General features: G+C 37.7%; 1 protein-coding gene across 1 annotated transcript; it reads right to left on the bottom strand.

Moving 5' to 3' along the window:
* Nucleotides 1-1,018: 1,018 nt before the first annotated feature.
* On the bottom strand, nt 1,019-5,498 carry LOC148404797 (molybdenum cofactor biosynthesis protein 1-like). Its single transcript, XM_088407351.1, has 3 exons — nt 5,050-5,498; nt 2,654-2,762; nt 1,019-1,760 (listed from the first exon to the last, which is right to left on the bottom strand). The coding sequence occupies exons 1-3, from the start codon at nt 5,248-5,250 to the stop codon at nt 1,579-1,581; spliced, it is 492 nt and encodes a 163-aa protein (XP_088263477.1). The 5' UTR covers nt 5,251-5,498; the 3' UTR covers nt 1,019-1,578.
* Nucleotides 5,499-11,582: the final 6,084 nt, after the last annotated feature.

The following is an 11,582-nucleotide window of genomic DNA, read 5'->3' as shown; positions in this document are numbered from 1 at the left end:
ATTTAACAGCCGGCAAAGTGGTACTTGGTACCATGTGAACAATTTAAGGTCGCATTTTCCCCACATTTTGCTTTTGTGTTTTTACAGTAAACTTAACTAAAAACAGAATGCAAACCATGACATATATTATTACTACATACTTTTGATTAACGATGATTTAAGGTCCTCCAAAGGCAAATGCGTACTCCATGGACACATATATTTCATAGAAACAGTCCTGCCAGAGCATCAGCAGAAAGTGTACTTAAACATTTCATCCTTTTGCCCCAAAATGTACATTATGTGATCAATTTATATAATGTGATCTAGGCTATGATTATATTACATTATGTTTAGTTACATTTTTGTACAAAATGGCATGATGAGAGTGATGAAAAGTTGAAAAGTATAGTATTTAACTGATATTTTTTACCCTAACCCTTGTCTAAGAAAAGGTCAAAAAATGGCCTGTATCAAAAGAATGAAAAATCTAACGTAATCGATTACTTAACGTATTTGGCAAATTATTTAAAGAAATCGTTTACTGTATTAATAAGGTGATTTATTACTTTAATACTTAATTCATTTAGCACCAGCCAGTTTTAGACAAACCTTTAGCCAAACACTTGAAAAAAAAAAAGAATACAAATAAGTAAAGGATTCATGTTTGGTATCAGTATCAACAGTGATAAGCAAATATCAGTAATGGTTGATTAGTTTTGAATGCTCTGGAGCATAAAACATAGTTGTTATCAACCTTCTTGATCTGGCACTTATACAAAATACTAGAGCTATGTCTCATTGACTTCCTGCAATAGTGTTTAGCAGTACAGTACTGGACAAGCTTTAAAAGTGAATCATTGTGTAATGCCTTTTGCAACACTTTAGCCAACAGAATAAGCGGACAAGTCTTTGAGACAACATAACGCTTGTAATGAAAAATAAGTGTTCGGCCCGTATTAGAATAACATGTTGTTGTTGGCTGACCACCTGGTTTTGTTAGTACAAAGACCCTTTCATTTAATTTACATAAGAGCTATTTGTGTGGCGAAAACGAAATGACCTTGACAGATAAGTGACTTCAACACGGACATATTATAGTGTGTAGTTTTTGCTTCCTTCCTTGTGATTAGTTCTACTCTGCTGACGGATAAGCAAGTTGAACAGAGAAATGTTTCTTATTTGTCTTTTCACACTCTTACAGAAGCTTCAAATAAATAGAACTAAAAAAAGGCAATTTCTTTTCAAGACTATTTTACTGATCTTATCTAAATCCTTAAAAAAATTCCACAACATGCTCCATGACATCATCCAAATACAGATGACTACATAGTTGCCTTGATGGTGAATGTTGTGATTCTATGCTCCACTTTCCGTATTTGCCCACCTCATTAAACTCTGTAATGCTTTAAAGTCAGACAAAGCTCTGTGACCCATGCAGCCTCCACACTAACTCACGCCATTAATTTGTGATACATTAGACAAAGAAGATGTGTTGTATCGAATCAGTTCCCCTTGCTGCATATTTCTTCACAGAATGGATCACATGTTTCATCGGTGAATGTCACACAGGAATGTGCCTCCAATTACGTCAAGTTCTCAATGTGTTTTACCAATGATATCCAACACATCCGGTCTTATGAGGGGCTCTCCTCCGGTGAGACGAATCTTCTCCACGCCCTCTTTGACAAAAAGACGAGCGAGGGTCAGTATTTCTGTCGTGGAGAGAAGTTGGCCTCGCGGTGTCAGCTTGACGCCCTCCTCTGGCATACAGTACTGACCTGAAAATGACCACAACAAACACAAAAATGGAGGGTTGACTGTGTAGCCTGAGATACGTTGGGATCTTTTTACTGTGTAGGCCAGTAGGGCATGAACCCCCTGAAGGGTTTGGCATGGATGAGATTAAGCCGCTTGTTTTCACCTTTTTTTGGTGTTTGCTTTTTTCTTCTTGTTTGTGTCTTTTTTCTTGTTTGCATCTTTTATCATTGCGCCTTTTCCTGGTTGCTTCTCTTGTTTTCTTCTTTTTTCTTGTGTGGTGTTCTTGTAAGGTGTTTTAGTTTTCTTGTTTGCAATTAGCTTTTTTTTTGCTTAGTTTTTTTGTTTGTGTGATTTGCACTTCAGGGACACCGTAATTCACAGTTTATCAGTACAATTTGAGTACCCATTAAAAACAATTGTAACAATTACAATTATAACAATTTTAAACATAATAAACGGTGGCAGTGCCTTTGTGTACTAATAACGCTCATGTGGATAAGCAGCTATAGAAGATGGACGGAGGGACGGACAGATGGATGGGTGGGTGGATGAATGGACGGTCAGACAGACCGGCGGGTGGATGGATGGATGGATACAACGAGCTTGCTCTAAGTTATTTGGTTGAAATGTTTTCAACTTCTATGAACGGTTAATTCAGTTGTTTATCTGAATTGATGTATTAGAAATCCAGATTTTTTTCTTTGGAATCAAAAACGTACTTAACAAGATACTATTTTCCTCAACATTTCTTTCAGTTAACCTTTTATGAAGTTCATTTACAGTTAATTTCTTTTTCTTTTCTTTTTTTTTCTTAAATTAGCACCTATCTCAGCAATTAAGTACCGGTAAATTGAAATAGTAACTCAAATGTCAGAAAGATGTCAACTTTAACAGACATGACAGGTCAACTTACAGCGCAGGTTGCATTTTTCAGTCAAGGAGATGCGTAAGTAATTGTGTCTCCGGCCAAAGTTGTCCATCAAGAAGGATGAAAAGGGAATGTTGTGATCCTTGAGCTTCTCCTGGAGAAAGTGAGATGATGGGTCACATGTTAACACATTCCGTACTTTTCTATGGTTAAACCACCTCAATATTTATTCTAAACTCTAAATTAATTCATAATTAAACTATATTAACTTAACTGTATTCCTTTTATACTGTTTTGTGAATTTAACAAACACTATATTGTACTCGATTGCTAACAATGTCTTTGATGTTTTGCTTTACTCCTAGTCCTATGGTATCTACAGAAAAAAAAACATAAAACAATGATACGGCTTTCTGAAACTAAAATTGTCCAATGTACTTATGACAGCTTGTGAGCTAAAAAGCTGGCTAATCATTTAAACTTAGTGAAGAGGCTTCCCATGAGAGCCACATTGCAGCACTGCATGGTCATGGAAGGATTATGACCTTTGCCTGCCAATAGTTATGCTGCTGTGCTGAGTGTAAACGAAAGCACAAGACTTGGTGCCACACACGCTATACTAAATCCCAGAACTTTGGACTATTTCTCCTTTGTTGACTACTTTAGTACTTTTCAAAAGCACAAATAATTTACACCAAATGTTGAGTCTGTTAGTTCGGGTAGAACAAAGACAAACTTTCGAGTTCCACTTTGACTAGTACAGTAATAGATTCTGTAGTTGCTCAATCAACAGGAAATAAAGTGTGGTTGCTAGTGTGGAAATGCTGAGTCTAGGATTTATTTTTTTCAAGTTCAAGGTGCTATTGCTTGGCTTGTTCAGAACAACTCAAGTACAGTAGGTGCAGTTATATTTCCCATTGTTAAAATTGAATGGCTCCAAAATATAATTTTCTGCAATAGAGTTAAATATAAACTAAACAAAATTCAACAAAAAAGGAAAATTAATGGCAGGATAGCTATTTCTTGATAGAGCTGCAAGATCAGATAATATTGCTCTGTGTCTTCAGGAAGCAAATTCTCATGGGTTGCACAAATAATTAACATCAAATGTTGAGTCAGTCAGTTCGGGTAGAACAAAGACAAGCTTTCAATAAAATAAGTTCCACTTTGACTAGTATAATAATGGATTCTGTAGTTATACCAAGAACAGTTTCCCAATCAAAAGGAAGTAAACTGGTTGCTATTGTGTAAATGCTGAGTCTATGATTTTTTTTTCTTCAACTTCTAGGTGGAATGCTTAGCTTGTTCAGAAAGACTTGAGTACAGTAAGAAATTTGGTGGAGTTTTTTTTCCACAATTAAAATCTAATGGCTCCAAAGTATTATAATTTTCTGCAATAGACTTAAATATAAACAAAACAAAATTAAAAAAAAAGAAAAAAAAGAAAATAAAATTAATGGCAGGACAACAATCACTTGGCAGAACTGAAAGATCACAGAATATTGCTCTGAGTCTTCAGGAAGCAAATTCCCATGGGTTGCTATGATACACAATGATACGGACAAATTCATCAGCATTCTCCTTTTAAGTTTTGTTGTTCCAGGTCAGTGTCCACAACTCAGCAATTACACAATATTTTGAAGGAAGTGGTTTGTCTTCTTGTGTGGATGTATATTCATAAATAATCATTTCTAAACTCGGCAGGTGGCTCAGTGGCGCAGTGAATAGCACGTCCGCCTCATGGTTCAAAGGTTCCAGTTCAAATCCACCCAGCTCCATCCTTCCTGTGTGGAGTTTGCATGTTCTCCCCGAGCCCACGTGGGTTCGCTCCAGTTCAGGGTGTCCCCCGCCCACTGCCCGAAGACAGCTGAGATAGGCGCCAGTAAGCCTGCGAACCCTATGGGGATTAGTGGCTCAAAAAATGGATGAATGGGCATTTCTAAACAATCAAATACAGGCTATATTAATATAGTGCATGTATTGGTATGTTAGTAACTCATCTATTTCAAACTGTTGGATAGTGTTTTGTTTAAATTAAAACTGATTTAAAAAACAAAAAATAACTACCGCTATACAGTATTTATATATTTATGAACTTATATTAACCTTAACTAGACATAGTGTTACTTATGCTTAAACTGATTTAATGGTAAATATACTTTCACTTATATAACGCTTTTCTACCTTAGGTACTCAAAGCGCTTTAACTAGTCATTTACCTACTGATGACGCAGCATCAGGAGCAAATGGGGGTTCAGTGTCTTGCTCAAGAACACTTCGACATGGTCTTGATGGTCGGGGGATCGAACCCACAGCATCTCAGCTGGAAGACGACCAATATGCTGCCCCACACATCTCAAACGTTTTCAGTTCCATTTACGCCAGAAATTGCAATAAATAAATAAAGGTTAACTATAAAGATAAACTAGTAAAACAATTACCTGTCTTATCAAGGTTTTCGCAGATGTGTTCAAGTCGGCGGAAGCTGAAGTGGAATCCCCAAATTTAAGTTCGTTCTTCTTGTGAGTTGCACTAGAAAAAGGTCTCCGATGAGCTCCACTCAGGCTCTGAGACAAGAGTTTTCTGACACATCTCACACTCCTGTGTGTCTCCTGCAAACCACAGCGCAGGTTAGAAGCCATGGTGTTATTTTTCTGTTGTACCCATCTGTTGACAGAACTCTATCGTAAACGTTTCGAAGAGATAAACACGCCTGTAAACTAGGACGGAAGAGCAAAGGGCGTCGTCTTTGGGAGCCAATGGGGCGCTGCTGTGTCACAGGAAAGTGCACCCTGGGAAATGTTGTGCATGTCCGAGTGAAACTTCAGTCCACTACAGCAAAATAATTTTATTGTGCCTCGACGCGTATACACCAATGGCAGACGCTCGGACGACAACAGGCAAGAGTCTGAGCGGGACCAGAGGCGTCTCTACAGAGTCGTAAATATGCAGGGGCGGAGCTATGAGTGGATCTTACCTCCTCATTCACCTCTGGCCACCTTCGTGGCCACTCCCACAACCGGGAAGCGGGGGGCGGGGGAGTGCAGGGAGGAAGTAATTGATATCAGCGTTTTTATCTGCCATTAACACCCGGGTACATATAGATACGCATTTTTAGACTCCTTGGTACTGTTACACAAAGTTATTAACATTACCTGCATATTTAAAAATCAATATATAATTGATCTCAATCCCTGAAAAAAAAACTGTCGCAAGAAAGGAAAATTCTCTTTTTACATTCGTCAATAAAGTCCCGACAAGCGTTCTCTTGCCCAATCAACCAAGGATAGGCTTTAGCAAACTAGGGAAGAGTACATTAGAGTTTATGCTTGCGTCCACTAGATGACAGTAGATCGTTTATTTTACAGCATTTTTGCAGGCTAATGTAGGTACGTATTTGGCAAAATAGATCAGTTCATCAGCTTGTGAGTATCAAATTAAGTTTACATTTATGCGAATTGAGTAAAAGACTTCATCTATGGGTGAACTGGCTGCACTTAATTCTTGGTTTCTGTCTGTCTGTCTGTCTGTCTGTCTGTCTCTTTCTTTCTTTCTTTCTTTCTTTCTTTCTTTCTTTCTTTCTTTCTTTCTTTCTTTCTTTCTTTCTTTCTTTCTTTCTTTCTTTCTTTCTTTCTTTCTTTCTTTCTTTCTTTCTTTCTTTCTTTCTTTCTTTCTCCCTCCACAATGTGACAGCTATCTGTGTTTTTGTGAAATCTTGCATTCTCATGATTATTCATGTGGCGGGAAAAAATACATTCTCTTATGAATATTGAATGTTCTACGAAATGGAAATTGTGAACTTTGATTTAAGATTAAACGCTTGTTTCCAATGTAATGGATAGTTGAAGAGGTTAATGTGCCCGTACTGTGTAATGTATTCTTGTTCTTTTTCTTCAGTATTGATGCACATTTAGTGGTACAAAAGGGCACAGCTGAGGATGTCAACAGATTCCTTATACATTTATTCAATTTTGACGTGACTTTAGAATGGAAATATTATATGTTTCCTGTGTTTTCTTGACACATCAAGAATCCACACTGCTTAATACAATACCAAAGTACAATATCTGCTTACATTTAATGATGGATGGCTTGAGGTCACCCTGTCTACCATTATTACAAGATGCAGTGTAACCTTAGTTGTACTTTTTCCAACAAATAGCCCTATTGGTTGTCCTAATCCGATATCAATCACAATGAGTATCTTCAAAGCAGCTATATATATCATCCATCCATCCAAGCCGCTTATCCTCACAAGGATCGCAGCCATATCCCAGCTGTCTTCGAGCAGTAGTTGGGGTACAACCTGAACTGGTGGCCAGCAAATTGCTGGGCACACCAAGATGAACATCATATGCACAAACACACTAAGACACGCTGTGAATGTTGACAAATAATAACAAGAAATGCTTAGTTTCTTCATGTATATTTATCTTTACATGTCACAAGTACATCATTAGCCGCCAAGGTTAATGACAAGCAGCACAAGTCTGAATCATAGGACTGACAGTGCTCATTATCACATCATGACATTATAATTAAATAGAGGTATTAAAAGCTGTTGCAACATGTGTTAGAGCTTCTCTGTATAAGACTCAGTTTAGAATTTAAGAAGCAGACTATGTTAACTTCTTCATGCAAAAACAAAAATCACATTGGAACACAAGTTAACACACTATGGGTTTTATTTTAGTAGACAGTGCATATGAGTGTGGGCGTATAAACTGGTGAATCTTGATTTTCTTGCCAGCGCAGGTCTAGTTTAGCATTCTTGGGAATCAGGCAGACCATGCTGTGTTATGCTGGGCAATTCGACAGTATAAGGGTGTTTTCTTTTGACGTGTTTCCAACACTTGACAATTTTGTGGCTGAAATCAGACTAAACTTTATACTAACTGTAAAGCAGGTTTACGTTTTAACATGATTTTGATGGCAGATTCCAAGCTCCACGGCTATGTGTGGTAGATGTAAATATTTAATCCACAAATATGACAAAAGCGTGCATCGAACCCAATGAATCGTTGGAAAAATCGGCTCTTTGAATGTATCAAATTACCCTCCTTGGCTATAGGAGTTGTGGAAGTGTTCACACGCAGACATGAACAATTGGCTTGGAAGGCTGTCTCTATGTGCCCACTTCATTGCGATGATCAATGATCGCCCTTGGAGGTCCGCTTGCAGTTTATTATAAACGTACATCGCACATGTTGGTCATCTGCAGGGGTTCTTTGGTGTCTGTTTTTGATACATGTTCATGTACTGTACATAGATGGATGGATGAATAGCCTTTATCATCATTACACCTGCACAAGTACATGGTATGAAATTTTGACTAAACAAGCTCGAACCGTACGCAAAACATACAATACATTTATGATTTATATTAACAATATATTATATATATTACATTACAACATAATAGATGGAGAGACTGACGACAAGGCCCGTTGGGATACGCTACAATGATATCTCCGAGATCCATGGTGAAAAAAAAATTGTGTGCATCACCAAAAAGACAAAAATCAAAGAAGAAGGGCTGTCTTCTGAGGGGGCCGATACCCCAACAATTCCAACAAGTCAGTTTCTGCCTCTGCAATGTCAAAGACTGCGTGTCTCCCGCATGCCGTTTTTCGAAAGAATATGTGAGGGCATTTCAATTGGCTGGGAAGCAAGTTGTTTGTTTCCACGGACAATGCCAAAAACGGCCATTTTTAACTACACTTGTCTGTGAAAGTACGAAAAGGAAAAGAAAGAACCCTCCACACTCCACTCTTGCGCAGACCTCATTTTGAGCAAGACTTGTGTGTGATAATGGTGTGTGTGTGTGTTTTTGTATGTATAAATATTTCTCTATAAAACAAAAATACATGGCAAATACATTTAACAAAAGTACATTTAAAACAAAAATCTTCATAATATTTTGATATGTTTGCACCACAGTGGCTGACTGTTTTTCACATTCAAACTTTACAACTCTGCTTTATTTTCATTGAGAAGTCACATGCCAGCTAAAAATCACTGGCGCTGCTGACACCAGTTTGGCTCTCCTGTTAAGCAGGTGCTGCATGTCTGTGAGTCTATTTTATCATTAGTCATCAGCATTTGTCATGCCATTTGGGTTGAATAGAGCCTCAACTGTTCTTGTATGTGTGATGCTGGAGGAAATTTGGAATAGTCTTCTGCTCACTTTAGTGGCAAATTTAACAAGTGGACACACAGAATTAATGCCAGACCAGCACATGAAGTTTAAATGTACAAGCAGCCAACTAATAGTTACATAAATTTAACATACAATAATTGAGACTTGAACATTGTCAAGCTTTTCAATCATTAGATATTTCTATATCCTGTGAGCTCCTGGCAACCAGTCCAGGGTTCAGTCTGCCTTTTGTTACAGTTTTACAGACAGGGTAAATTGTATAGAAAATTGGTGGATGGGTATAGATCAGTGCTTCTCAATTTTGCCAAGCTCCCCCTAGGAAAGAGAACCCCACCCACCAACTCGATGCACTGACTATAAATAAGATTATTATCTATAAATACTGAAGCTTTCGATTTGTATGCAAAAGTAAACATGGATTCAGCCTGCACACTTGTCTACTGGGTTGATCATCTGTCAACTACAAGGCAGAGAGCCATTCACACCAAATGCTAATTTAGAGTCGTCAATTTACCACATAGAAAAGGCCAGGCAAACTTCTTTTGATAATGCAAATGTAATGCTTTTGAGTGTATATAATTTTGTTCAATGTTTTATTATTCGTGTGCTATGTGGTGAACCTAACGAGGACAAGTTTTATGGGAAATATATGCATGGAAGTTTCAAGTAAATGCAGCTTGATCTGCCTTGAATTTGACCTTTACATTCTTCCTAAAGGACTAGTAGTTTCAAGACTGCTGGGAGGCTTATCCTTGCTTTTTAAACCCAATCAGGAAAAAAACACGAACAGTATAATCTATGTTGTCCAGAGTGGTCTGTCTTTGACATCAAGCACTATTGGGGCACATTGCTGTTAGCTGATATCATGCTTGAGCTCAAGGACACATGGACCTCGTCAATTGTCTATTTTCAAGTTAATCCTCAAGCTGTAATCAATTCTCCACCAGTGTGAGAGTTTGCCACTGGGGACAGCTACGTTGTTAAAAAAAAAAAAAAAAAAAAAAAAAAAAACAGAACAAAAGATGGTTAGCAACGAGAGAGGATGACAGCAATAGCAATAACTTTGAACATCAAACGCGACAAAGGCCTCTGTGGTATTGTCCTGATGATACAATGTTGTGAATGCACATTGATTGTACTGGCCTGATAATCACTTTCCCAGACAGACCTAGGGAAATTCATAATGGCGTTTGGGCTAGAATCCACAACAATTGTTGTTTCATCTGAAAGTACTGTACAAGCTAGTTCTTGTTCTACAAAACATAGCATTGGACTACTTTCATTTTAATCGTAAATTATTCAGTCGTTGCAGAAATAAAAACAATGTTTATTTAACCATATAATGCAAACACTTCATAAAGTGTGCAATAACTCATCCATATTGCGCTATGTTGCTAAATTTTCAAGTATGCATAATTGAATAATAATATTCATAGTTTTCATGTGAAATGGTGCATAATAATAAGTTGGTATATCGGAGCAAAATGTCAAGGATGCAAACATTACATGAGGATTGAGCATAGATCTATAAATAAGTAAACATTTCACATACTGTCGAAACTGCATTGACCTCTCGCTCAATGCACAGTGTCAGTCAGATGAACAGCCTGACAACTTGAGGGAAAGGTTCTGGTTTCTATTTTTACCAGTTTAGATGGAATCCTGAAGAATCTTTAGATGTACAGCAGATGTTAAGTATGTCTTCTGAGACATGAATGAAGTATTTTATGCAACATTTTAGTAAATTGTTGTCCTTGGTGATCTGGACTAACCACCCGTGTGTAATGCTGTAGGGTGTTGCAATTTGATGCAGTGCACATTTCCCATCCAGGTGGTGATGCAGCTGCTAAGGATACTCTCAGAGGTCCCCGTGTAGAATAGTGTGGGAGGTGGGACACATGGTTTGTTTCCTCAGCTTGCAATGACAGTAGAGACGCTTCCAGGCAAAGTTGGCGAGTTTGCCTGCCAGATGACCACCGACAGAATCTTACACAATCAACTATTTTGTGTTGCATAAAACCTTTACAGAATTCATTCATTCATGGGCCAAATTGTGTGTTATTTGAATAATTCCTGCTGAAAATGACACAAGAAAATGGAAAAGTGTTTGTAAAGCGGAGAACTTTGCATTCTACAGGATTAAATCTAAATGATTTTGGTCATTTGCAAAATAATACAGGGCACTGTATTATAAGCAGTTTTACTAATAAATTTCACACACTCAACACACCGCGTCTCAGTTTACTCACAATTTGACTTGTTGCATATAACCAGTGGAGCTGCTGAAATAAAGACAAAGCATACAAACTCACCACAAGGCAACAAACAGATGCTTCTCAAAGTATGTATGTTGCTGTAGATCAGTGGTTCTCAACGTGGGATCCAGGTACCCCCAGGGCTCCATGACTTGACTGCTGGGGGTCCGTGAAATAATTTGGGTGTTTTGGACCTGATTTAGTTTATCTTGTAACAATTACAGATGTGTGCTTTGTTTGGTTTAGCCTTTGTTTTTTTGTTGTTGTTTTTTTTTTTACGTCATCTGCGGCCGCTGTTGAAAGTGCATTTTGTGCTGGGGAAGAAGGGTATGGCTTCATTTGGGAGAAGTTGCTGTTGGTGCATACGTGTTGTTCCTTCTCGTTGTGAGATCTGGCGCACGAGTGTCTGTGAGTTGTGTTTTCTTCGTTGGAATGTTGTCATTTATGATAATATGCCCAAAATTAGTTGTTTGTAGGTCCAACTTGTGACTGTAGATAACATGCTAGCTAATGTTTTTTTTTTTTTTTTTTTAATCTTCAGTATGTTATATAATGTTGC

Source organism: Hippichthys cyanospilos, unplaced genomic scaffold (genome assembly GCF_059441005.1).
Source record: "Hippichthys cyanospilos isolate Australia breed blue-spotted pipefish unplaced genomic scaffold, RoL_Hcya_1.0 HiC_scaffold_180, whole genome shotgun sequence".
Classification (NCBI taxonomy): domain Eukaryota; kingdom Metazoa; phylum Chordata; class Actinopteri; order Syngnathiformes; family Syngnathidae; genus Hippichthys; species Hippichthys cyanospilos.
This window is presented reverse-complemented; position numbering and strand designations above follow the sequence as displayed.

Bases quoted from the DNA above. Each gene is read 5' to 3' on its own strand.
- LOC148404797 (XM_088407351.1), bottom strand. From the start codon at position 5,250: ATGGCTTCTAACCTGCGCTGTGGTTTGCAGGAGACACACAGGAGTGTG. The intron at 2,763-5,049 runs GTAATTGTTTTA...CACTTTCTCCAG, and splicing joins CGAAAACCTTGATAAGACAG to GAGAAGCTCAAGGATCACAA. The intron at 1,761-2,653 runs GTAAGTTGACCT...GGTCATTTTCAG, and splicing joins TGAAAAATGCAACCTGCGCT to GTCAGTACTGTATGCCAGAG.